This window comes from Vombatus ursinus, unplaced genomic scaffold (genome assembly GCF_900497805.2).
Source record: "Vombatus ursinus unplaced genomic scaffold, bare-nosed wombat genome assembly UNPS02014882.1, whole genome shotgun sequence".
Taxonomy (NCBI): Eukaryota; Metazoa; Chordata; class Mammalia; order Diprotodontia; family Vombatidae; genus Vombatus; species Vombatus ursinus.
This window is the reverse complement of record NW_020954660.1, coordinates 1,027,329-1,053,041: the sequence shown is the minus strand read 5'-3', so window position 1 is coordinate 1,053,041 and position 25,713 is coordinate 1,027,329. Positions and strand designations below refer to the sequence as shown.

The 25,713-nt window shown below is 48.6% G+C and overlaps 1 protein-coding gene across 3 annotated transcripts in view; it reads left to right on the top strand.

Annotated features, from left to right (window-relative positions):
- The window catches only part of LOC114028440 (heat shock factor protein 3-like), a 56,553-nt gene extending 30,867 nt beyond the window's left edge, over positions 1-25,686 (top strand). The window contains exons 4-13 of one of the 3 annotated variants that reach the window (XM_027842678.1): positions 1,348-1,469; positions 6,488-6,563; positions 7,058-7,119; positions 8,882-8,963; positions 9,111-9,277; positions 13,816-14,046; positions 17,663-17,768; positions 18,770-18,835; positions 23,076-23,145; positions 24,208-25,686. In XM_027842678.1, coding sequence (XP_027698479.1) covers positions 1,348-1,469; positions 6,488-6,563; positions 7,058-7,119; positions 8,882-8,963; positions 9,111-9,277; positions 13,816-14,046; positions 17,663-17,768; positions 18,770-18,835; positions 23,076-23,145; positions 24,208-24,470 — 1,245 coding nt within the window. In that variant the 3' untranslated portion in view covers positions 24,471-25,686. Of the gene's footprint in view, positions 1-1,347; positions 1,470-6,487; positions 6,564-7,057; positions 7,120-8,881; positions 8,964-9,110; positions 9,278-13,815; positions 14,047-17,662; positions 17,769-18,769; positions 18,836-23,075; positions 23,146-24,138 lie in introns of all 3 variants that reach the window. The other 2 variants (XM_027842677.1, XM_027842679.1) reach the window with 2 other exon arrangements.
- The last annotated feature ends 27 nt before the right edge of the window (positions 25,687-25,713 follow it).

The following is a 25,713-nucleotide window of genomic DNA, read 5'->3' as shown; positions in this document are numbered from 1 at the left end:
ATTTCCCTCTTTTTGTTCCTCTACCTTTTGAAGGATGAAATTGTTGTTAAAGCAAGGCAAGAAGTATTAGCTGCCCAGCTTTTGGCAGAAAGAGCTCTAACAATTGTCTGGGTAATTGAAGCCACCTTTGTTCCTCACCTCTGCCCGCATCACTACTCTGTCCTTCCTCTGTGCCAGGCATGTAATCTGTTTCCCAAATCTCTCATCCATGTCCTCTTGCTGTCCAGGTGGTCTCTAGTATTTGTCAATGACCAAAGGAAAAGAATCACCTCTATTTCTCTCTTGGTTGATCTTCACTCTGGTTTTTCATCATGCTTTCCCTGTTCTGGTACTTGGACTTCCTTATGTGACTAAAGCATCTTTACCCTTTAATTGAACCTGTTTCTTTTGAATAAAGTGGGGTGCCCGTCCTGAGTCACATTTCAGCCATGCGAGTCTCATCCTACCATGTCTTTGTGTTACCTCTGAGCTCAAATTTGTCTTCTTGCCTCTTAGAATCTCTTGTTCATCTTGATTGTTAGTCATTCTTTGTATCTTTGTGGGTAGATATGGATAGGCCATGGGGTCGATTACTGGCTCCATACTTGCACTTTAGCTCCTGTGAACTTCTGAGTGTCTGCCCTGTTATTCATCTTACATTGTAGCTACATTCTAGGATATAGAACTTGCTGAATATATATAGTCAGTTTACACCTTCCTTTTTAATTTTATGTGTAAATAATGACAAGGACAACAACAATAATAATAATAATAGTGAGAGGCAGCCTGGCGTAGGGGATAGAGGGCCAGCCTCAGCCAGAAAGACCTGTGTTGAAGGCCTACCTCTGACAAAGCAGCTGCGTGGCCCTGGGTCAATCTTGGAACCTCTCAGTGCCCCAGGCCACCCTCACTAAGATGGTCAGCTGCGGGCTGCATGCCCGTCTGCATTGGTGGAGGTTCAGTCCCTCTCCCTGCTGGTAATAGTGGTAACTCACATTTCAATAGCATTTAGCTTGCAGGACACAAGAGGCCGGTGAAGGTTAGTGGGATGTGTATTATTAGCCAGGGTTTTTGAGATGAGGAGACTGGAGCTTAGAGAGAGGAGGCTCGGTATGTGAATGGCCGAGTCAGCACTGGAACCTAGGTGGGGTGTCTCACTCCATGTCTCACTGCTTGACCTCTTGGCTCTCTTCTGGATCACAGGTGTGCTCATGCTAACATACTTAGTTTCCTCATAACATGACGTTGGGCCCAACAGCATTATGAAAGCAGTTAGTCTGGGCACCGCTGCAGATTTGGAATTGGGGAGGAGGAGGGGGCAAGACCCTTGGGGGCAGCGTCCGAGCGTGCAACCCCTTTTGGTTTTAGGTGTCATCTGGGAGAACTGAGGATCTCAAAGGCTCTGATGACTTGCAGAAAGCTCTCGCTGAGGTGCAGGAGATCAAGGAGCAGCAGATTGGCAAGGACAACAAGCTGGCGAGCCTGAAGAGGTGGGTGTGGATCCAGGTGGCAGGGGCCCTGCCCTTCTGGCGGAAACTCCCAAGCTCCTTGCCCATCAGAGTGCGAGAGTAGAGCTTGGGGGCTGCCCCTTCCATTTCCTTTTCTCCTCCTTTCCTTTTTCCCATTTCACATCGTATGCCAGAATCTGGCAGCATCAGAAGCCTGGCTTTCCAGGCCCAGCCCTGCCTCGGAATAGCTTTGTGACCTTGGGTGAGTCACCTGACTTCTCTGAGCCTCAGCTTCTCCATCTGTGAAATGAGCATAATAACACTCCGAGTTATTCAGAGTGAAACTCCTGGGAAACATGAGGGAACTCTAGGGATGGGAGTTTTTACTGGTCTCAACTCATTTTCCACCACGTGTTCTGCCTTTGCAGAAAAGAAGGAAGAAAAGAGGAGACATGTAGAAATACCACATTGTAAGTAGAGGACTCTCTGGTTTCTCATTTCTGATTCTGCTATGGAGTCACTGGGCCAGGTTGGGCAAGTGCCTTGCCTTCCCTGCACTGTGATTTTTCTGTTCAGGAAAGTGAGAGAGTCAGAGCAGCTGGTCTCTGAAGCCCCTCCCAGATTTTGTGCCAGGTAACTGGTATCTGAGCTGACCATTGCAACTACAAGGAATCGTCTAGCATTTACCATTTGGTTGGAAAGAGTGCTGCTCTTGGAGTCAGGAGATACTTGGGTTCAAATCTCCATCTCTAACACTTAATGCCTGTGTGACTGCAGGAAGTCTCAACATCTTTCTGAGCCTCAGTTTCCTCATCTGTAAAATGGGCCAACTCCACTCCTTTGCTTCACTTACTTCTCAGGCCCTTGCACACTGGCTTCAGATGCCACCACTCAGCTGAAGATGATCTTGCCAAGTCACCAGTGACCATCTTTAGCCTTCTTAGGCTCTGTGTTGACCGCCCCCCTCTCCTTCTGGGTATTCTCTCCTCTCTGAATCTGTGTGATATCCCTTGTTCTTAGTGTTTCTTTTAGCTATCTGGTTCTGCCTTCTCAGGCTCTTACTGGATCCTCATTGCATCTCTCTCCACACTCTCTTGGTAATCTATTTAGCTCCACTTGGTTGAATTATGTCCCCAGCAGATGGTTTCCAGATCTATACAGGGTGTCCCCAAACTTTGCCATGTAGTTCTAAACTTTAACAGTTGTATATCCTGCCCCCCCGACCCTGCTCCCTATGTGGCCCCCTGTCCTGCATTCTGTCACAGGCCACTTGTGGCTCATCCCTATCATTCCTCAGAAACTGAATCTTCCTTCTAGCTCGCCTATTTCTTTTCTTTTTTTGGGGGGGGGTGAGGCAGTCGGGGTTAAGTGACTTGCCCAAGGTCACACAGCTAGTACGTGTCAAGTGTTTGGTCTGAGGCCAGATTTGAACTCAGCTCCTCCTGACTTCAGGGCCGGTGCTCTATCCACTGTGCCACCTAGCTGTCCCTAGCTTGCCTATTTCTGTCAAGCATGCCACCATCCTCCTAGGTGCCCAGGCTCATAGCTCCAAAGGCATTCTCAATTCTTGACTCTTGCTCTTCCAACCCCCTCTCCCCTCTAGATCTTGGTTGCCAGGTCTCATGAATTCTGCCTGTGCACTATCTCTCATCTCCATCCCTTTCTCCACGTTCAGGTGCTCAGCACCTTTTAGCTGGATTATAACAGTGGCCTCCTGATTGGCTTCCTCGTAAATCTTGTAACTTTTTGGGGGGGGGGGGGTTAGGCAGTGGGGTTAAGTGACTTGCCCAGGGTCACACAGTTAGTAAGTGTTATGTGTCTGAGGTCGGATTTGAACTCAGGTCCTCCTGAATCCAGGACCAGTGCTCTATATACTGCGCCACCCAGCTGCGCCTTGTAACTTCTTTCTTGACAGCGTCTTTTGTATCCTCTCTCATGTAGTCTCCATCTTAGTCAATGCTCATATTACCTCTCACTTGAATTACTGAAATAGCCTTTTTTAAATTATATTTTTTTTAATCAACAAATCTACCTTGTCTCCCTTGGTCCTCACCCTGAGTTCATCTATTACGTGTCTGTCAGGAGGGGAATATTGTATTTCTTCATGAGCCCTCTGGAATCATGGTTGGTTATTATATTGATCAGAGTTTGTAAGTCATTTAAAGTTGCTTGTCTTTCCAGTACTGTTGCCATTGTATAAATTGTTCTCTGTGTTCTTCTCACTTCCCTCTGTCTCAGTTTATCCAGGTCTTCCTAGGCTTTTCTGAAACCCTTCCCTTCATCATGTCATCTCGTAAAGTACCCTCGTATTCCATCATATTTATATGCCAGAATCTGTTCAGTCGTTCCCCAAGGGATGGACATACCCCGTCCACCCCCCTCCAGTTTCCAATGCTTTGCCACTACTAGAAGAGCTGCTGGGAATGTTTGTGTACATCTGGATCCTTTTCCTCCTCCTTTAATCTCTTTGGGATTCAGACCTGATGTTGATATCACTGGGTCCAAGGCCATACACAATTAGTTACTGTTTGGGCCTAGTTCCAAATTGCTTTCCTGAATGACTGGACCAGTTCACATTCCACTCACAGGCCCTTAATAGATTTGCTTTTCACTGCCCCTCCAGCATTTGGCCTTTTACTTGCTGATTTGCTGGGTGTGAGATGTTGCCTCGGAGTTGTTTTAATTTGCAATTTAATTTGTATAGATAGCTTGGGTTTCTTCCCTTGAGAAAGGTCTCTTCACATCCTTTGACCATTTATCAATTGAGGAACAGTCCTTATTCTTATAAATTTAAATCAGTTCCCTTAGAAATTGGATCTTTATCAGAGAAACTTGCCACAAAGATTTTTTTCCCCCATAATAGCCTTTTAATTGTTTTCCCTGACTCTGGGCTCTTCTCTTCCCCATCAGTTGTCCCCTTGATGGCCAAATTGATATTCCTAAACTGTTGATCTGCCTGCGTCACCTACTAGTTGGGTGAGCTCCAATAATTCCCCACAGCCCCTAAGATGAAATTCAAATTCCTCTCTTTGGCACATAAAGCCCTACCTTTCACAGTCTGGCACAAGCCTATCTTTGGTTTTCTTCTCTTAAAGAATGTCAGCTGTATAGAGCAAACTTAGAAGATAAGCAATAAAATTGCCCCTTCCAAAATCCCATTTACAAATCTGATTGGATTGTTTTTCTTGAATCTGTATACTTTTTGCACCCAGTGTTTCCCTGGGAATGGACTCGAGTGCTTAAGTAATATGGCCATCAGATTGCTTTCATGATAGCCTAAGGCTCAGTTACCAGACTGATTTGCTATCTTTTCCTTTCTGGGCAGTCTCTGTTCTGGCCAAACCAATCTGTTTGCTCTTTCCTGGACACAACACTCCATCTCTCCACTCTGGTTCCTTACTTCGAACTCTGAGAGTCTTTGACCACCTTCAGGCCCTCAGCTTAGACACTGCCTTCCAGAAGCCATCTTTCCCAGGTCCTTCCAGCTGCTCCCCGCCGAAGCACCTCTGTGTGGACTTGATATTTTGTGTTTACTCGCGTGTTTTCATGTTCTTTTTCCCCACGGATGGTAAGCTCCTTGAAGGCAGGGCCTGCTGGTTTTTGTCTTTGGGTGGCCTGTACCTGGCACAGTGCTCAGCATATGAGAGGCACTTTCTAAATGCTTGTTAACTTGAACTGAATTGAAAAGTAGCTGTCTGCTCTCCCAAGCTCACAGGCTTATTGGTAGAAGCCACTGAGACTTCAGCCATGAAGTGCCTCCTCCCCCTAAGAGCGCCCAGTCTGTGATAGTTCTTCTCCCTAATGCCTGCAATCCAGGGAGAGGCTGGTGTCAGGCCTGGGGAACTTTGCTTGGGTTCTCAGCTATATCCTAGGTGTTTACGAATCATCCCCTCTCTTCTCCACCCGCAGGCACAGCTGGCCTTCAGCGCAGAGTAGAAAGGATACTCAGCAACATTCTGCGATTTCAAAAGCCCAACAGAGAGGGGGGCAACTGCTCTCCCCTCCTCCCATGGGACTGTGGCATTAGTGGGGCATGCTGTGCTTTGGGGAGTTTGAGGGAAGCGTGTGCTCTCTAGGCCCATACTCCCATCATTTGTGAGATTCAAAGTGTTTGCAAAGCCATACCCAGGTACTCATTTTATTTTGACTGAGAGACTCTTTGTCCACCCCCCGATAAAAGCTTCACAGGCTATTCTGTGGCTCACAGAGTCCTGCTGTCAGCCGTGGCTTTGTCCCCTTGCCTTCTAGAGGAGGCTTTCTTGCCCCTCTGTTTGTCTGCCTCCCTGCCCGATTGGGCCAGTGATTACGGGCAGAGGAGTGATGGGTGTCTCTGCAATGGGTGTCCGTGGTTGTATGCCCACAAAGCTAGTGAGAAAGTCTCCTTTCTCTGCTGTGGTCTTTGCATTCTGTGGATTGCCACCAGATGTAACATAGGCTCAAAAACCTGGGATTTGGGACTTGAAAGGGACCTTGGGTAGAATGTAGTCCGACCCCCAAGAGGAGGGGAAGGCCCACCTCAGAAAGGGGGAAGAGACTTGTCCAAGGTCACACAGTCAGTGAGTGGCAGAGACAAGATTTGAACCCAAACTTTCTGACTCCATCATTCTTTCTACTCCTCAGACTGGGGAGCTTATTGGGTCTTCTCGGTCTTAAAAAACCTCTTAGAAACCTCCACTCTTAAGGAGTGAAGATTATCATAAATCCCCCGGACTAGTCAACTACCTGAAAGACCAAAGGAAGCTAAATATGAATGCCTGGTTGAGGGTTTTGCATCTGAAGTGACCCACGGCAATCCCCCAAGATAGGGCGTTTATGATGGAGGGGGCAGGGGAGGGGAGAGGGAGCAGGCCAAGAGAACAGACAGGACTCCGTGTGAAGGCAGGCCGCAGCTTTTGGAGTGCCCAAGTACAATGTCCTGGGCACTGGGCATCGATGCCGTGCTGGGCTGCTCCTGTACATGGCCCCCATCTGATGGTGCCTGGGGTGCCAGCTGGCTTCTCATCCAGAGGCCCAGCTTCCTCCTGCCCCTTTTCACTTTGGGGTCTGTTGTATGTTAACAGGAATAATAAAGCTCTCTGGAAGGAAGTGGGCAGCCTAAAACAGAAGCACGGCCAACAGCAGCAGCTGTTATCAAAGGTAGCAGTTGCCCCGCCCCTGCAGGCTTCTCCTATGTGCTCTTCTCTGAATTGATGTTAGACAGAAAGAACCCATCAGCCTTGAGCTTGATTTGGCCATGATTTCATGGGTTGGGTTGCCCCAGTCAAAGAACTCCTCACTTCCTTCATTCCTTCTTCCCTCCCTCTGTCCCTCCCTCCTTCCTTCCTTCTTCCCTTGGTGGCCTGCCTACTGGTAGTGAGCTTCTGGGAGCTTACTTGGCCAGGTTGGACCCCGAGAACATCGGCTCACTCTGCCACTGGCTCCATGCTGGAAGTCTCTCTGGCAGGGTTGAACTTGCCAGAGCCTTGGGCTCTTGGGCTGCCACCAAATTGTCATCATCTGAAGGCGAGGAGAATGTGTCGGATGTGTTAGTGTGTAGGAGTGAATGTGGTGGTGTCTAGGAGTGCTTCGGAGAGTCTTTGTTCACGTGAAGCATGGGGTGCTGATTGAAATATACTTTGTGTTCTTCTCAGATCTTCCAGTTCATACTTGGTTTGATGAAAGGAAACTACATTGTGGGCGTCAAGAGAAAAAGGTGAAATTACTGGTTCCGAGTATTCTCTCTGTAATCGGCCATAATTTCCCCAATAGCCTCAAGCTTTTCTAAATGCACCTCTTAGTTTTTGGTTCAGAGCATTTAGTCAGGCCATATGTGGCCCACGTGCTTTGTGGGTGGGAAGCGGTACCTCCCAAGAGAGCTGGCCAGGCCCTCATTGAGCTGCTGGCTGCAGCAGCACCTGTTTTTTGAAGGTGGTACTAGAGGGACTAATGGGTTAATGATGGCAAGCTGACTTGGGGCAGCTCTATCCTCAAGTGGGCGGGCCCCAGTTGCTGGTACTCAATTTATCTTTTAGGATATCCCAGACCTGGAGTTAGCCTGGGAAATGCCCAGACACCCTAGGGCTTTCACTTAGCTCCAAAGAGGATGATGGAGAAGCAGGACGGGGTAGCAGGAAGAGGGCTTGGCTGGAATCAAGAGCCCCAAAGTTGTTTTCCAGCTCTGAAACTGTCTAGCTCTTTGACCCTGCCGGAGGATCACCTTCTTGGAGCCTCTTTGTTCTTCTGACCTTCCGGGGATCCTAGCACGTGCACCACCTACCTCACAGGGTTGTTGTGAGGAAAGTGCTCGGTAAACCTTAGAAGAAGTAAGAACGTTGTTAGAATAAGAAGGTCCTTTCTGAAATCGCCTCTCCCTGGCCCTGGCCCAGGATCCTCATAGACCAGATCACAACCCCCAAAGGTGGTCCTGGAACCATTACGGGAATGCAGCAGAGCATTCGTCCTCCATCCCTAAGCCCTGGCACTCTCAGGAGCTTCCCAGACCCGTCCTGTAACCCTCAGCTCTAGAGCTGGCCTCTCGTGTCCCAAGGTTATGGGCATGCCTGTATTAGTCTTGAAAGGAGAGAGCATTGGGCTTCAGTGCATTCCCTACAGGGCGCCCTTTCCACCAGTCCCTGGTACCATGCCAGGGATTCGACTCTAGTCGGAGGCAGCAAGCTTTGATTAAGCACCAACTGTATGGAAGGCGCCGGATGGTAAGCACCAAGGAGGCAGAGCACTAAGACACAGCCCGTGCTTATACGATGATAACTGTGCAAAAAGGGCAAATGAGATAAGCAAGAAGGCTTGGTGGGTCCCTCAGGCCTGATGCCCTGAGAGGGGAAAAGGGAGAGGGGGGCAGTTGGGAAACGGGATTGGCTTCAAAATCGAGAGCATTGATCTTCCTGGGTGTTCTTCTGGTGCTTTCTTCATACCAGCCCTATAAGGGAATGCTAGTAGCCTCCCCATTTCACAGATGAGAGGAAATGCTAGCTCAGAGAGATCATGTGACTTGGTCCATGGTCCCTTTTCTAATAGATGCCAGAGGTGGGCTCCAAACCCAGGGGGCTCCTGACTCCCAGGGCCATTGCCTTTTGAACCTGGATATGTTGCCTGTCACGTGAAGGAGACTTGCAAGAGATAAGCCTGGATAAAAGGAGGTTGGAGCCAGACTGGAGGGCCAGGTCGGTCCTCCAGACTGTCTATAAACAAATGAAAGATGACTCCTGTGAACAAGGCCTGCTCCCATTGACCACTCCTCACATTAGCCTAAATACTTCATAAAAAGAATTCTCCCTTGTAGGGTTGGAGTGTTGAATTTGAGTAAACCCTTCCATGAGGTTATTTCCAACAGAGACCTAAACTCTAGAAAACAGCCTCCAATTGGGGCCAGGCTCACTAGCTCTCCTGGAGTCGGTGTGCCCAGGACTGTGTGATTCTTATTGCTAATAGTGCTTGGGAATGGGATGTCATTGCAGGTCATTGCCAGACGTGTCTGGTTCCCCGCCTTCGAAGTTGAGCCGCCAATGTGTCCCGATCCCCGTGGAGAATGGGGAAGCTGTGAGTTTGATGGAGACAGTGATGGTGGGGAGGGGAGGTTCGAGTTGCATCCATCTCTTAGTGTGGGTGGATTCTTCAATCCCTTCTGTGGAAAACCGAATGGCAGACTATTCATCCCCAGCCCCTCTCCCCTTTGCTTCTGTTTAGGTGGATGTGTTAGACCCTGGTTCTCCAACTGTGAAGGACCCCAATGGCATCGTGATTCAAGATGTCACAGCTTCTATGGATGATGGCCCCAGTGGGCTTGGAGCTCCAGCTCCCACTTTATTTTTGTCTCCAACTCTTTCTGCAGATCCGTCGAGCCTTCTTGAAGGGTAAGCATGGGAATTCCCCTTTTGGAATCTTTTGTGCCCACTGGAGGTAGTAAAGAGACTACACTCGGGACCAAGTGAAGGGGCCAGTTGACTTTTGAGGATGTTATAAATAGGGCAAGTAGTATGCCAAAGTCATGGAATCCTAGATTTTAGAGCTGGGAGGGGCCCTTGAGATCCTCCAGTCCAACCCCCTCATCTGTTAGATGAGGAAACTGAGTCACAGGGAGAGGAGGGGACTTGTCCGAGGTCACACATGGAATCCTAGGTCTAGAGCTGGCCGGGACCTCAGGGGCCATCTCATCCAACCCCCTCATTTTACAAAGGGGGACACTGAGGGAGAGAGGACACATAACTAATAAGTGTTTGATGTGGGATTGGAACCCAGGTTTTCCTGACTCCAAGTTTAGTAGTCTATTCACTGCTGTGGTCATGGGGCAGATCTTATTCTTGGTCAACAGAACATGAATTTTTCATTACTATACCAGTTGGGAGTGATGGGTTCTATGCTGATCCATCTATTTTCCCACCTGTTGTCTTTCTTCAGTACTGGGTGGCATAGTGGATTGGCCTTGGAGTTAGGGTAGGAGTGGGGAAGGGAACAAGCCTTTATTAAGTGCCTACTAAATACCAGGAAGCGTTCGAAGTGCTTTACAGATATTATGGGTTCAGGTTCTGCCTGGAACACTTACTATCTGGGTGATCATGGGCAAGTCCTTTCCCTTCCGTGGGCCTCAGTTTGCTCATCTGTGACATGAGGATAGCACCTTCCTCCCAGGGTTGCTTTGAGTGTTAATCATGCTGACAGCTAAAAAGCATTTTGCAAACCTTAAGGTATGGAAATGTGAGCTGCTGTTACTATTCTACCTTTTGAAGATTGGAGATTTCCTTGGAGAATGGGTCCTCCCTCCACCCCAAGTACAAGTTCCATGAGTAGCTGAAAACCTTCCTGGCTCTTGGTCCAACCTTTGGCGATGAGCCCCTCTGACCTTCTTGAGGCTCATCCTCACATGGGAATCACAAGCCCCACCATCCTCAAGGTCATTGATTGCCCAGGTGGCCTCAGAAGTGTTTTTACCTTGACATCATTGTTCTTCCCCTGCAAGATGAGGGATATTGCCCCTGATGGCCCTGCCAGCTGTAGCACTAGGATTTCTCTGATCACTTGGCACTCAATCCCATGATCCTCTCATTCCCTGCTGCCTCACCAGCTCTGGTCCTCCACTGAGTGCCCAGGGCCCCCCTCCACCAGGATGAGGCCCCTGAGTCAGGCCCGCTAGGGAGGCCCACAGAGGGACAAAAGCCATCATCACCCCCGGGCCAGCAGAACTCACCACATTCAGACGAGACACTTAACACTGAGGAACTCAATTGAACAATCTCATTTGCTCATCGGAGAAATAAAATGTTTCAAAGTAACCTCATGGAGGATAGAAATGTCGGGTTGTTAAAAGAATATCATTAAACGGAGCCATTAAATTGAAATGGAAACTTGGGACGCCTAGCAGAGGCCTTAAAATCCATTGCTGAATGGGAGGCTCCGAGTAACCGCAAAAGCAAACACGAAGGGAAATATCCAGCTTGTCTGCATAAAGGGCCCTCTGTGGTGGGGAGGGCTCTCCTCAGGCAGAAATAGGGCCTGGGGAGCTAAAAGAGGCCTGGGGATGGGCGAGGTCTGGGTGGTCCAAGTGGAGGCTGGCTGAGGAAGGAGGACATTCCAGGGGAGGAGCCTTTGGCCCCAGAAGGAGCCTCAAGATGTTGGCATTGGGCAAGGGAGAGGATTGTTTTTGGGGGGGACGTTGGCAGGCAAGAGCTGTTGGGGCAAGGCATTTGAGGAGCAAGGAAACGGAGGGGGGTGGAGGATGGGTTCTTGTGAGAAGGGGAGACAGTTTTGCCTGTGTAGGGAGTTGTTTTGAGTAGTGGGTTGTGGTGGGAAGGTGGAGGTGGATGCCTGATGCTGGTCTCCAGATGTTGGCCTCTGTGGCGTGAGCTTTTGCTCCTATACCACCTGCAGAGTAGGGTGATGGAAAGAGCCCGGGACTCAGAATCAGGACATGAGCATTCCTACTCTGCCTTTGACTGGCTTGGGGGGGGCCCTGAATGAGTCAGCTCATCTCTCTGAGCTGAACCTCAGTATCCTCATCTGTCAGAAAGGGAGAGGGTAATACTTAGCATTGCTCACCTCCTAGGTCTACTGAGATGATGGCTAAAAGTGCCAGCCTGAAGGTTTGCTGTCTTAGTGCTGGCAGATAGCAGAGGGGATCAGGAGGGAAGAATGGTGGGGGGTGTGTACCAACTGTCCACAGTAGGGCTCAGACAGACAGAGACAGAGGCAAGAACAAAGATTGAAGTGGAGTTCTATCTTCGCTGTTAAAATGTCCTAGGAGCTAATGCAGTGAGTGATGGTTGTTAAGTGGGCCTGTCTATGGCACACCGATCTGGAGGAGCCCCAATAGCCACTCTGGGTTTTCGGGTGGCTCAGGTATACTGACAGCCCTCCAAACCAGCAAGTAAGAAAGGAGATGGAAAATCACGCTTACTTAGGCAACTTAATTAGCCTTGGAAGTCCAACTTAATTAGCCTCGTGCAAAGGAACATTTGATCCTTGGGGAAAATTAGCCTCCCTCTCTGCAGCTGGAAGGCCTCCCCCTCCCCCCTCCCCTTCTCTACTTCAGCTCCTCATCCTTTCTTACTTCCTTGGGGGGAAGGGGAGCAGGGGGCTTCCTGTAAGAAAAGTACCTTTAAACTCGAGGCCTTGTGGTGGAAGGAAAAAAGGAAGAGACTGGAAGCCCTGCTTCAACACTGGCTATGACTCCAAACAAGCAATTTCTCCATTCTGAGCCTCACTTTCTCCATCAGTAAAAATTAGAAGAGTAATCCTTGCAGTCCTTCCTCCCAAGGTTGTGAGAAAAGCCCTTTGTGGCCCCTATAGCTTCTGATGGGAGCCTGGCTTCCAGGACAGCTGAGCCAGAGGAGAGGAACACCAAGCACTGGGAGCTGTCATGCCAGCTGCTGGTTTGCTCTCTCCTGTGCTTGCTCCCCCAGATGTCCCTTGGCCGCCCAAAGCCATTAAATGAGGGCGATGCCTTGGCCTGCTTGTCATATCAAGTGCTTGAGCCATGTAAGACAGTATCCAGCATCATCAGAGACTGAGCGCTAGACAGGACTTGGAGGCCACCTAGACCAAGCGCTCTTTCTGTAGGGCCCAACATCACCCATAGGATCCTAAAGTGAGAGCTGGAAGGGATGTCAAAGGCCGTACTACTCTAACCCTTCGTTTTACAGAGAAGGAAAGTGAGGCCCAGGATGGGCAAGGGACTTGTCTAAGGGTCATTCGGGATTAAGTGGCAGAGCTGAGAGTTGAACTCCATGTCATTGATTCCAAATTGAGTGCCTTTTCCCTTTACCACACTCCCATGTTGATAGATAGATGACTCTTGCCATTGTGGGTACATTCTCTCCTTTATCCAGGTCTTGTCTGGTCCCTGCTACCACATGACCTGGTAGTTCATGTCTTTGTCTTTTGCTGGCCCTAGAGAAACTTCCCTCAGGGGACTGCAGAAAGGACTCCCATTCCAGTGCAGGCCTACCTGTGTGCTAGAGGCACTGCTCAGGATAACTCTCCTCCTCCACTCTTGACAGCTTTTCTCTTTTTTTTAAGAACAGTTTTTTAAATGTATATTAAGTTGAATACACTAGCTTGAACAGCCCTGCTTGTCTGCATCTTCTCTTGTACTTCATTCCTTCATCTGTGGATTTTTTTTTGTTTTGTTTTGTTTTTTGTTTTTGTTTTTTTTTTTTTTTTGGCTAGGCAGTGGGGTTAAGTGACTGGCCCAGGGTCACACAGTTAGTAAGTGTTATGTGTCTGAGGATGGATTTGAACTCAGGTCCTCCTGAATCCAGGGCCGGTGCTCTATCCACTGCGCTACCTAGCTGCCCCTATCTGTGGATTTTTTAATGGGCCATTGATCATCTTTTCTTTTGTTTTTGTATCACTTCTACTGTCCCCCTCCAACTTCCCCCCAGCTCTCCCCTCCAGAAAATAAAAGCCTGCTGTCGGTACAAATCAGTATAATCAAGCAAAACCAATTGACACGCTCCTCGTTTCGGGAAATGTGTGTCTCCTTCTGTACCTATACAGCTCCTGTGGAGCCCTGATTGGCCATTGTATTGATCAGACTTATTTGTCTTGACATTGTTGCTGTTGGGTAAATCTTTTTCCTGGTTCATCTCACTTTCCTTTGCATCAGTTCATCCAAGTCTTCCCAGGTTTCTCTGAAACCATCGTTTCTTATCCACAGTAATATTCCATGACATTCATATGCCTGATTGATGGACACCCTCTCAGTTTCTGGTTCTTGGCTGCCACAGCAAGTACTGCCATGAATATTTATTGCTCTCCGATGAGTTCCCTGTCATAGATGTCCTCAGCTGGACCTGCTTGGGGGACACCATTTGCCTTGTTTTGAATGCCGTGGTATATGTGGTAGGGACTTAATGCATCTGAGCTGATGGATGTCCACGTGTTAATTACTTCTCAGGAGCAGCCATCTATCCCCAGTGCATATAATACCATCATTTGGGTTGGATTTGGATGTGACTGACTGCCCCCTCCAAATCACTGAGGATTCCCTGGAGCCTGAGGACATTGACAACCTTCCCCTGGAGCTCCACGCCTCCCAGGCCAGCGACTCTGAAGACCCCGCTGTGGTTATTGACTCCATCTTGAATGACAGCCATGTTTCCACCCAGGGTGGTGGCTTTTTGAACAGGTACTCTGCTCCCGTCAGGAAGGGCTAGGAGAGTGGGGCCAGGGGTGGGGGTGGGAGCCCTTTGAGCCTTGGGCGGGGTAAAGCTTGTTCAGAAACTGGCTCCACTTGGCAGGGTTCAGGAAGGGGTTGCTGCTGCCAGTTAGAGGAGAGAAATGAGGGCCTGTGGTAGGTGGGTGCTTGGTTGCAGTCGCTGCTGGGCACAATTCATAGTTGGGTCTGTCACTTTCCATATTGCTGCAGTTAAGTCCAGATTTGGTAGTAACCTTGAAACCTGCCTCGCTTTGGGTCATTTGAAGGTAGAGTTTAGGGTCCACTTGGATAGCTAATAGTAGACTTTCAAGGCCCAAAGCCTTTTGGGTTCATAGGCTATAGAAGGGCTGTTTCCAGATTGTCTCACCTAGTCCATTCGACTGTTTTGTGTTTGTTTTGCCATATTGTCTTTTTATTATGAACTTTAGAGACAATGTGGCCTAACGTAAAGAGAACTGGCCTTGGAGCCTGAAAGCCCTGGGTTCAGGTCCTGCCGCCGAGCCATGCTGGCCCAGGCACCTCTCTTACACTGTCATCTCAGTTGAAATGACAAGTCTTATCCCTCTGCCTGTTACAAACTGGATAGACACCAGCAAACATGAACCTTCCCATAGAGAACAGGAAAGGTGGGCTTGTGGGAGATGGAGTCTCTCTTATGCATACATTGCTTCCTTTTGAAAGTAGATAGTATATTGAACCCTATCATTTTATAAGGCAGAAAGCTGAGGCCCAGAGAGAAATGACCTGTGCAAAGTCATGCATCTGGTAAATAGCAGGGTCTCCTCTGACTCGCAATTCAAGACTTCTAAAAAAAACACGTCCTTGGCCACCTGTGGCCATGGAAAGTTTGATGAGATAACAAGCAGTCAAGGGAGCTAACTCTCCCTCTCTTCTCACCCCCCCCCCACCACAAAAACACAAAACCCACACCAAAAACACCCCCCCCCCCCCCCCCAACAGCAACAGTGCACAGAGGAAGCCCTTGGACTTCTGTGGCTGAATTCTCTTCTTACTTGTGTACCTGACCCCATGGAGGTTACAGCCTAGTAATGGGCACAGCTAACTCCCATGTTTGAACTCCAAGAGAGAAGGAAGAACGTGAATGACTGACTAGGGGAGGAGGGAATTAGAGCAGTGGTGTTGGAATTGGACTTTAAAGGATAAATTAGGAAGAATTCAGTAGGAAGGTGAGAGAAAAGGTGGGAGGAGGGGGGAGAGTGGAGGAAGGAGGGAGGGAGAAAGGAAGAAGGGGGGAGAGAGAGGAAGAGGAGGAGGGAAAGAGACAGAAAGGGGAGAGGGAAAGAGTGGGGAGGGAGAGACAGAAAGGGGGGAAGGAGAGAGACAGAAAGATGAGGGGAGAGAAGGGAGGGGGGAAGGAGAGAGAGACAGAAAGGGGGAGGGGAAGAGTGGGAGAAATGGAGAAAAGAAGGGAGAGGAAAAAAAAGAGCAAAGAGAAGGAGGGAGAGAGGTAGGAAAAAGAGAAAGGAGAAGGGAAAGGAGGGAGGGAATCCCAGGCTTAAGAGCTAAGAAGAGTCAAGACATTGGGAGGCTGGGCATCTTCAGGGGGCAGAGAGGAATCCCTTGGGCTGCTATTCATCTGTGGCAGAATTCTTACATGTGCAAGTAGCTATTTGAGGCTTGGCCCCAAAACAATAGCAGAAAGGATGTCTTCATTTCCTGAAGCAAGAAGGCTGTGTTCGCTTCAGCAAAAAGCCCTACTAAATTGGAGCTGTTAAGACACTAGCATCAGCAGATCTATACCCAGGAAAAAACTGGCAATGGCATGTGAGGGAGAGGTGGTGGCCTGGGTTTCGGCCCCGTCAGCAGATCTTTGCAGAATTGGATGGTGTTGGCACACTTTATCATTTGATTTGGGCCTGTGCTCTCCTGACCACCCTCCTTGTGCATGAGGAGAGGGTAGGCACAGGTGAACTTTGCCAGGCCCAGCAGCATATCCCTCTGTAGATACTCTTTTCTCTTTCTTCTTTCCATATTGCCAAATCTATTGCAAAATCTTTCAGACACAATGTAACGTAGTATCATAGAGTGTAGAATGTACACCTGGCAGGGGCCTTGGAGATCATCTCGGCTTAGCCCCCCATTTTATAGATGAGTAAACTGAGGCCTGGAGGGGACCAGCTTCAATGTCATCTCCTTTCTACATTCTTGTGAAACAGCAGTTTTATACCCTTCTGTGTGTTTATATTTCCTTCACTCCTTCACTTTCCTTCACTTCACATACTCACTAAGCGCTCCCTTGTAACAAAGAATAAAAACGAGAGGGAAAAAAAACAAAATTAGTTTGGCCAAATGAACCGCCATGTCCAGCAGGTCCCGTAGGGTGTCCAGCGCAGCACCATGTACTTGGTTTTATTTCTGGTGAGAGAGAACTGAAATAGGTAGTCAAAAGCTCTCACTGCACACACTGGGTCTTCGAAGAGCTCAGTTAGGATCGCTCAGGGATTCAGTGTGGGGTCATTGTACGGGTGTCTTGGCAGCTTTGAGAGCAGTGCTGCAATGAGAACAGGTCTCAAGAGTATCTGGGGCAGCTCTCCCCTTTGCCACATCTCACTTCTGCCTCGTGGCGTACTTGCCTGTGTACATAAGGGACCCTCCCAGTAATAGATGGAAAGCTGGAGGACGGGGACGTTTTGGTTTTCATGAAACTTTGTGTTCCCCTTACTGAACACTGGGCCTATAGAAGGTAGGTGCTCAACAAACAGCCAATTGAAATAGGTAGAATTTTTCAGCAGACCTCATTGAATGAATGATTGCTTACACTTTGGGGCCAAGTCAAGAACTGTAAATATTTCTATGCTTATAAGATTAGCTTGATTCTTTTTTTCTGAATGCCGTGTTTCCCATCTACTGGCAAATTTCAAGCAAAGTACAATTCACTCATTCATTCAACTGCAAACACTAAATGACTATTATCTAATGAGAGAAAGTCTGAACAAATAGGACATTACTTGCTGCTGGAAGAAATGTAGCTATTTCAAAATCTCATTTGTTTTGCAAAATGGACGAGCTTGTTGAAATTCCTAGCAGCTCCTTCCTCCCTTCCTCCTAGGCCAGTGGAGTACTTTGATCCAGCTCCAGCCTGGGAATAAAGACTCCCTTTGGAAGAGATTGAGGATGGCTTCCTATTTAGAATTCTTAGGGGATGTTGCCTGTGCATGCACACACACATGCATGCGCACATGTGCGCACACACACACACACACATACACATATTTTTCCCTTCCCTCTTTCAGACTTCAGAACTCTGGTATGTTGCCTGGAAGGGGATGGGGAGGCACTGTGTCTCAGCTCTAACCAATGAGTGATGGGGCTGCCATCCTTCTGAATAGCAGTGGGCTTTGTAGGCTAGACATGAAATCCCTTTGACTGGAGAAAGCCATATGGTTGGTGGTTTCATGTTCTAGGACGTGCCACAATCTGTGAAATTTATGTTTTGTGGTATTTGCCCAAGGACATCCTGTGGTGTTGGGCTCAAGTCTTATGAATCCCCTGTCAACTAGATGGCCATGTTTTCCATTGGCTTTCATGCATAGATCTTTAATTTCCTCTCTTCTCCTCATTTAAGGAACGAAATGCAGGATTTTCTGAATTGTATCGAAGCTAATCTGGAGGAGCTACACTCCATGTTGTCTGCAAATAAACTGACTCCGGACCCCGAGCTCCTGAGTGAGGTGGGGGCGGCTGTTTATTCTGGGGCCGGGAGAGATAATGTTAGGCCAAGGATTCACAAACATGTGTATTTGAAGAATAACATGCTGACTCTTCTCTCCACTTGATCATTTTCATGACCCCCTCCCCCACAGACAGCTGATAGTCAGGGAAACTATGGCGCCAGGCCAGCAGCAAAACACAGGCCTCTTGGCCCCTAGCACAATGCTCACCACACTATTTCCCAGCAGTGTGACTTTTAGCCTGAAGTCTCTGAACTAGAAAATCAAAAGATGATATGGCCCTTCTTTGAATTATTCTAATGGGTGTGTCTTTGCGATGTAATTTTTATTACCGTTCTTCTCAGATTCACTTAAGAGAGTCCTTCTAAAAGTAACAGTTGCATATGAACAATGGATGCCAAGGCCTTTTTCTTGGTGGAGCCATGGGATTACATTATAGGGAACTCCCAGAATGGAAACTCCCTTCACTGTTGTGCTATCAACAGCCCATCTATAACTTAGAACCTCGGAGAATTGCCTGGGGACACATTGAATTATGAAGCTTGTGGTCTAATTCCAGTGTCCAGAGTTTCCCTTTCTTGCCGGCATGATACCTTTGTCCAGAAACAGGGTGGTTTCATGTTCTAGGACGTGCCCATGTGTGGTGCTAGAGTGTATTTGACAACTGGCTCAGTACGGGAAAAATATTGTACACACAAGACTACTTTTTGAAGTTTAGTCTGTATCATTAACATTTTCTCCCTCACTCTGTTAAGTCTAGACAGCAACAAAAAAATGAAGCACCAATTTTTGTAGCATTTGCCAATTTCCAAGGTATAAGTAACCACACTGAAAATTGAAAATGCAGCTCTCAGGAGCTGGTAAGAGCTGGCTCTAGCAGCATCCCCTCTTAGCACCCTCATCAGAAGCCTTTCATTCTGCCATAGCAGTCAGAAGTTAAATTGGATTTAAATTCTTAGATTTAAAGGATTGTGTTTACATGATTTTTTTTTTCTCCTCAGATTCCAACTGCTGAATTTCCAATCCTGAACATGAATGAAACAGGAGCCTCATCCAACTTGGCTGACGTAAGAGTGAATTCGATCTTATAGAGCTCTCGGATGGTGTCTGTATATGTGTTTACTGTCAAATTATGATGCTGTGTATTGGTTACCATTGTGAAGGATTTCCATCCAGTGGTGGGATTACTAACAAGAGAATTGGAATGAGATGTACTGTCTGTATTGTCCTGATTCCCTATGACATACGTACAAATTAAGATCGTTATCGCTGATTAGGCCACATTGGGAAGGTAACAGAGGGGTTAGTGTGAGAGAAAGTTTGGGTTCAAGCTGGACAAAAGCGGTGTGGCTCGCTGAGAGACTGTAAGAAAAGATGGAGGAGTCTCAGTGAACTGTGTGACATGGTAACCCAAAGAGCTTCCAGGATCTTCACAGTGGAAGGGGGTCTGAAATGAGAGCAGACGAGGTGGGAGGAGTACGGTCTTTCGCAGGGCCATTTGTTTGGGTGCCACACTTTTTTGGGAGGGATATTATGTCCAAAGGGAAGGAGATGGATATTTCAGAGTACTGGAGACCAAGGAACTGATGGCATTAGAGAACACGGAAGGGTGGGAAGGGGAGGATAGTGACTGTCTTCAGGTGTTTAAAGGGTCTCAATGTGGAAAAAGGACTAGTAGACTTGTCCTGCTTCCCAGTGTTCAAGACTAGGGACACTGAGGGGAAGTTGTAGGGAGGCAGAGTTCAGCCTTCATGATTAAAACTGCCTATCGGCAGTGGCCCCAGGGGCTTGCCCATTATGGTTAAGATCCTTATTCTCCAAGTCTTAGAGTGGAGCCTGGCTACAGGATTCTGGCTCAGGTACAGATTGGCCTAGATTCCTGCACAGGTGCCTTCCAGCTTGCCAAGCAAGGGAGCTGTGGCAGTTTAGGGAATGGGTGCTGGCTGGCTGCTTGAGGCCTAGAGGTGAAGGACCTGCATCCTGGGGTGGGGAGGGAAGGAGCAGTATGTAGAGATGACTCTTGTCATTTAGTCATGGGCAAAGTACAACTGGATGGAACACACCACTCAGTGGCTCACTACTATCCTGTCCTCAAGCAGAAGCAGCTTCTTAGGTCTGGCCAGAAGGACCCCACAGGTCACTTTAGATGTAGGATCTGGGGACCTTAGTGCTACAGCTAGAAGAGACTTCAGAGGCTGTCCAGTCGAAGTGTTCATTTTATAGTCGAGGGAACTGAGGCCTTTGGAGGGACAGTGACCTGCCTGTGCAATCAGCCACGTCCTCTTGTACATGGGAGGGTGGCAGTTGAACTGAGTCTCAGAAGCAGCCTGGAGACGGCATTTCAGGCATGATGTCGTGGACCAGAAGAGGGAGAAGGAGGCCGCAGTGTTGAGCTGTTCTGGAGAGGCAAGAGGATTGCCCCTGGGGCATCTTGAGCAGGGCAGTGACATGGTCAGACCTGGGCTTAATCGGGCAGCTGGAGAGAGGAGGGATTGGGAAATGGGGGATTTTCCTCTTCTTCCCCACACAGAGATCCGCCTCATGAGGCAGCCTTCGGAAGGGCGGGGGCGGGGTGAAGGATTTGTCCGATGCAAATGCATCTGTTTATTGACACACGATAGTTATCGATCTGTTTTGTTTGGTCAGCTGGTCCTTAAAAATCTCACAACATACAGTTAATGTAGTTAAGTAAGAAAGCCTGAATGTGGCTGATGGCACATGTAGTCTTGTTCTGGAAGAGTTGCCATTTGTGCCAGGGTCCACCGGTCTTGGCTTGGCCTTTGTGCGTCACTGTCATTTCTGAATGTCTGCCAGTCATCCCAAGCAATGAAGATTTCCCAGGGAGAAGAGCAAGTGGTTTACACAAGTGCTGTGGATGCCGGATGCCACCCATGAGGCCACGCCTCCCAAGGCCTGGCTTGGTCCTACGTCTATAGTGGTCGTTGTTCAGGGGTTGTCCTTTGCTTCATGCACATCTTTGCAGGATTCCCTTCATTCTTCACGTTGGTCATTCCATCCCATTCACATCCACAGGTGTGAGCACATGGAACACTGTGGAAATGAAGTGTCTAGGAGACACAACCCCTGCCATTGGGGAGGCTCTGCTCTGGTAGCAGGCCATGCCACCTACACTATAACAAGCACTGATGCGCCAGGCCCTGTGCTAAGTGCTGGGGATACAAAGAGGCAAAAGACAGGCCCTGCCCTCACGGAGCTCACAGTCTCATGGGGAAGACAGCATGCAAACAACTATGTCCAAACAAGATCTAGGCAGGATCCATTAGAGAAAGACTCAAAGGGAAGGTACTAGCATCAGTGGGGAACTGGGAAAGGCGTCCTACAGAAGGTGGGAGTTGGGGTGAGAGGCAAAAGAAGCCGGGAGGTGGGGATGAGCAGGGAGAAGGGAGTGTGGTGTCAAATGGTGGGTAAAGAAAGGATGTAGGGAATGGTGTGAGTGAAAGCTCAGAGATGGGAGAGGGTGGCCATGTTCAGGGGGTGGGCAGAGAGGCCAGTTGGGTTGGAGCACATGGGGCATGGCAGAGAGGAACATGAAATAAGATCAGACAGTTGGTAAAGTGGCGGCAGAATTTGGAGGTCCTTCAATGCCAGGTAAAGGTGTCAGCGCCTTTATTGGGAAAATACTGGGCAAGCACTGCCTCTTTCTGAGCAGAGGACGACGGAGAACAACTTCTTGGCCGCCCCTCCTCCCTGCTCTCTTTCCATCTAGTACATGCTCCCGGTTCTTAGTTGTTGGCCTCTGTCGTCCTCATGGGCCAGGCCGTGTCTGTGACTGAACCTAGACTTGGCGACTCATTTCACATACCTGGATGCACTTTGCTGATGGAGCTGGGTAATGTCAAGGTGTGGCTTTACCAGCTTCAGGTCTGTGCACAGACTCAATCACAGAGTTGCCAAGTCATGATTCTTTGGGGCCTTACTTGCTGAGCATTTGTAATGAACGTATTAGCTGCTGATTGCTTGAAAACAGGCTCTTCCCTTCCCTAGTCTAGCCATTCTCCCTGTGTTCATCTCTGTGACTTAATTTCCTTAGCAGACCCTCCACAGGTTGTACAAATGAAGCCCTTAGTCCAGTCTTTATTTGAATTAGTGAGATTTTACTGTAGTTATTATTTTGAATGACAGAATCATCTTCAGTATTTGATTTTCGTGGCCAAGGGACTCCTTTTCATATTATAATGGAATTGTAGAGCTTTAGAACCAGGAGAGAGGCCTTAGAACAGAGAGTGTCAGAACTGGAACCCAGAATGTTAGCTTAATCTGGAAGGGACCTTAGAGGCCTTCTAGTCTAACCCCTTCATTTTACAAAGGAGGGAGGTTGCAGGCGAAGGTCTCCTACAAGTGAGCAGCCCCAGAGTTAGGGCATGTGCACAAATTGTGCTGCATTAGCTGCATGAGTTTCTCTGACACTGTTTCCCCCTTTGGCACACCCATCCTCTGTTCTTTCCTTTGGGCTGTGAATGTTCAGGATGGGCAGGCAAATCCTGGGCTGTTCTGTAAGTCCCATTCCCAGATGGCTGGAAGCCTGCCTCCACCTACCAGAAGGAGCAGCCCTGTACTATTGACACATGCACTAGGTAGCAGTGGTTCAGACTGGACATCTCAAAGAAGCCCGTGATCCTCTCTGGAAATCCCTGGGGGATTCTGCTGCCCCTTCCCTCTGAGCATAGCAGGAGGACTCTGCTCCTGGCCAGAAGCTGCTGCCTTGCCTTCTCATCACACATGTCTGGTCTGCCTGGGAAATTATTCATTTGTTTTGGGGTTTTTTTTTTCCTAAAGTCCACTCTCCTGTTTGCCCAGAGCTGCTTTTTTCCAGCCAGGAAAGGGAATGAATAGTGTTGATCAAACTCTAAGCGGCAGGCCCCTCCCAGGGCATTGGCCCTCGTGCTGTGACCGGGCCAGGAGGACTTGAAAGCCTCCTTCTGCTCCTCTTCCTGTCAGATAAACCAGGCATGTTTGACAAGTCGGCTTGTTTGGACTTCAGTCCCCCATTCAGTGTTTGCTGGTGTCCGTTCAGAGAAATATTGGTCAATATTAGCTCAGGCAGAATCGCAACTGGACCATTTGGTACACTTGGCTCAGCAACACCACTCGTTGATTTCTCCCCTTGTCTGGAGAGCAACAAGCCAAAAAAGCCAGGCCCGTGGAATGAGAGAAGAAATGGACTGATTCCCACCCCTCCCGCTCCCATAATGGCTCCTCGGAGGGGCTCTTTACTCCTAGAAACTTAATTTTGTCTCTAGGAACGAGGAGCCGCTAAACACATGCCTGCCCTTTGTTCCCCTCTAGACCCTGGTTTTCACAAAGAGTGCTGAAGAAGGTGGAATGACCAGTGAATTTGAAGCTGATGGAAATAAAGGTAGGAGAGAGGCCTGGGCTGGTGAGCAGCAGACCCTCTGGCTTCTAGGCCCACCCCCACTGAGTCATTTACCTTGGGACCTTAAGCAAGTCACGGCCCTTCTGAGAGCCTCCATTTTGTCACCTGTCAAATGGAGCTAACTCTGCCTTGTCTTGCCTCATAGGCCTTGTAGTTTATCCTGCCCTCCTGTCAGGTGGAAGGAGGCGAGGATACGCCCTGCTCCTTAAAGGAAAGCCTCAGAGTCACCTTAGGCTCCTGACAGTAGATGAAGGTTCAGCATTGTTCCAAATTGCCTTTTCTTGGGGGCTTCCTCAGCTCCGTTTCCTCACAGGTTGGCCAAGTTCAGAGGCTCGTTGCCAGCTTAGCCACAAGATGGTGGTATTTGGAGCTGCAGCAGCTCTCAGACACCCTACTGTGGGGGCCTCTGGTCTGGCATCAGAGGATCTGGGTTCAAATCTTGCCCGTGACACTTAGCGACTGTGTGACTTGGGAGTAAGTCACTTCCCCTCCATCAGTCTATTTCCTGCCATGTAAATGAGGAGAAAGTTGGTGTCTGAGGACCCTTTGGGCCTCAGTTCAAGATCTGCAAGTCATGTTGCATTCTCATGACATGCATGTCTGTCAGTTGAAAGAGTATACGTAGCCCCATGGCAAAAACCCAGGGCTTTAAAGTGCTTCTCAACAGTATTCTAGTGGAAGCCTTTAATCTTTGTGAGGACAGGTGCCTGTAGTAGGAACAAGGAGGAGGGCTGGTGCTGGCTTCAGGGTTCAGAAAAGAAGGCGTGAGCTAAGTCAGGTCTTGCTGAGCACAGCGTTTGGCTTTGGAACCAGCCTCTGGGACGGCCAGTTTGGTGATTGTAGCAGGATCTGTGTGAGGTGAGGCAATCACGCTGTGCGTGGCCACATACAGGTTTGTCCTCGTGGAGGGCTCCTTGGTCTCAGGACGTTAGTGCCTCTCGTGCATAATCAAATACTCGACCCATCTCCCCGCAGACATGCAGCTGGTCCAGTACATGGGCAACCCTTTGCTTTCACTATTTGAAGACCTGCCTTCCTTTGAAGACAGATCCCAGGATGCTGGAGACCTTCTCCTGGCTGACCTGGAGGATGAGAAGGATGTGCCCACCTACTTGGAGGACTCAGATGATCCTCTCTGCCTGGTAGCACCCAGCCTGTCGGATGATTATGAGAATCCACTTGAGTCTTTCGAGTCCCCACTGCTCTTGGAAGACCCCAATGGGGAGTACAAGCTGTTCCCCCTGTTGCTCCTCAGCCCTGTCGCAAACTTCATCGAAGAGGCCACAGAAATTGAAAACACCATCTGAGCCCCTGGGGCTCCGTTCCCCCCTGCCTAGCTTCCTCCCCAAGTACTAGAGGCCCCACCACCACCTGGGGCCATTAATCTCTAACCTCCTCACACTCAAAGGGCAGGCCCTTGGGAGTGTGAGGGAGTTACTAGAAATCCCGTGTCACTTGGGATTGAAGTCTAGATGAGGAGGAAGGTGGGCGATATGTTGGAGGCAGGGGGAAGGTCCCGTTTGTTCCAAGCCAAAGTTCTAACCTGCAGTTTTTAGGGTATGCTGTTCTTGTATAGGTGAGAAAGCTGTGTTTAAGATGTCATAAACTAGGGCTGTTTCTTTTGTGATCCAGGGACTAGAGCATTTGTTTGTGCACCATGAGATCTCCCATCCCAGGATTCTCCTGGGCCCGTTTGGTCTGTTATATAGAAGCAGGTTATTTTTCTAGTACTTCAAAGACAGAACAAAGCTTTTTTTTTTTTCTCCTAAAGTTTGCAAGTAGGTTTATTTGCATAGCCATGTGTTGATCTTTTTCTCCTCTTAGACTGAAATCTAGTTTGGTTATTTACAATTTTCTTTTCCTATGGAAAACGGAACTTTTAATGTGGAGTGTTATTTTTCCATATGGCTGCCCCATTCACTGCCCTACGATCTGAGGGTGCCCCTTCCCAGGGACTGAGCCCCCCACCTTCACATGTATGGCCTTATAGAAGAACCCACAGAAGTCAGACGAAGACCAACACCAAGGTGGGCTCCTAAGAGCATTTAGGGAAGCCAACCCAATTTCTCCATAAGCTAATTGCCACAGAACACACAGTGCCCCCTGGGATGACAAATGAAAAAAGGGTATGCATGAGGCTTCCTGAACTCCCCATTCAGCTTGTTCCCCCCCACCACCTGCCCACTCCCTCCACTCTAGCGCCTTTAGGCAGGCTCAGCGCTCCAGTGTAGATCTGATGGGTAGCTCCCTTTGCAAGTAATTGTGCTTTAGAAGTTGGGGGAGGGGTGGGAAGGGAAGGGGGAGCAACACTTTTCCCCAGTATCCTCTTTGCTTTCTCTTTTACCTAATGGGTCAAGTACCAAAAAGCCAGTAGCAAAATTAAACTCTCAAACTATCTCATTTTTATTTAGCACGTATCTTAAACATCTAAGATATTTAAAATTTTGCATAGTGCGCATTATGAGAAATACAAGCTTCAAACAGTGTCTGCTTTAAAATTTTGCATAGTGCGCATTATGAGAAATACAAGCTTCAAACAGTGTCTGCTTT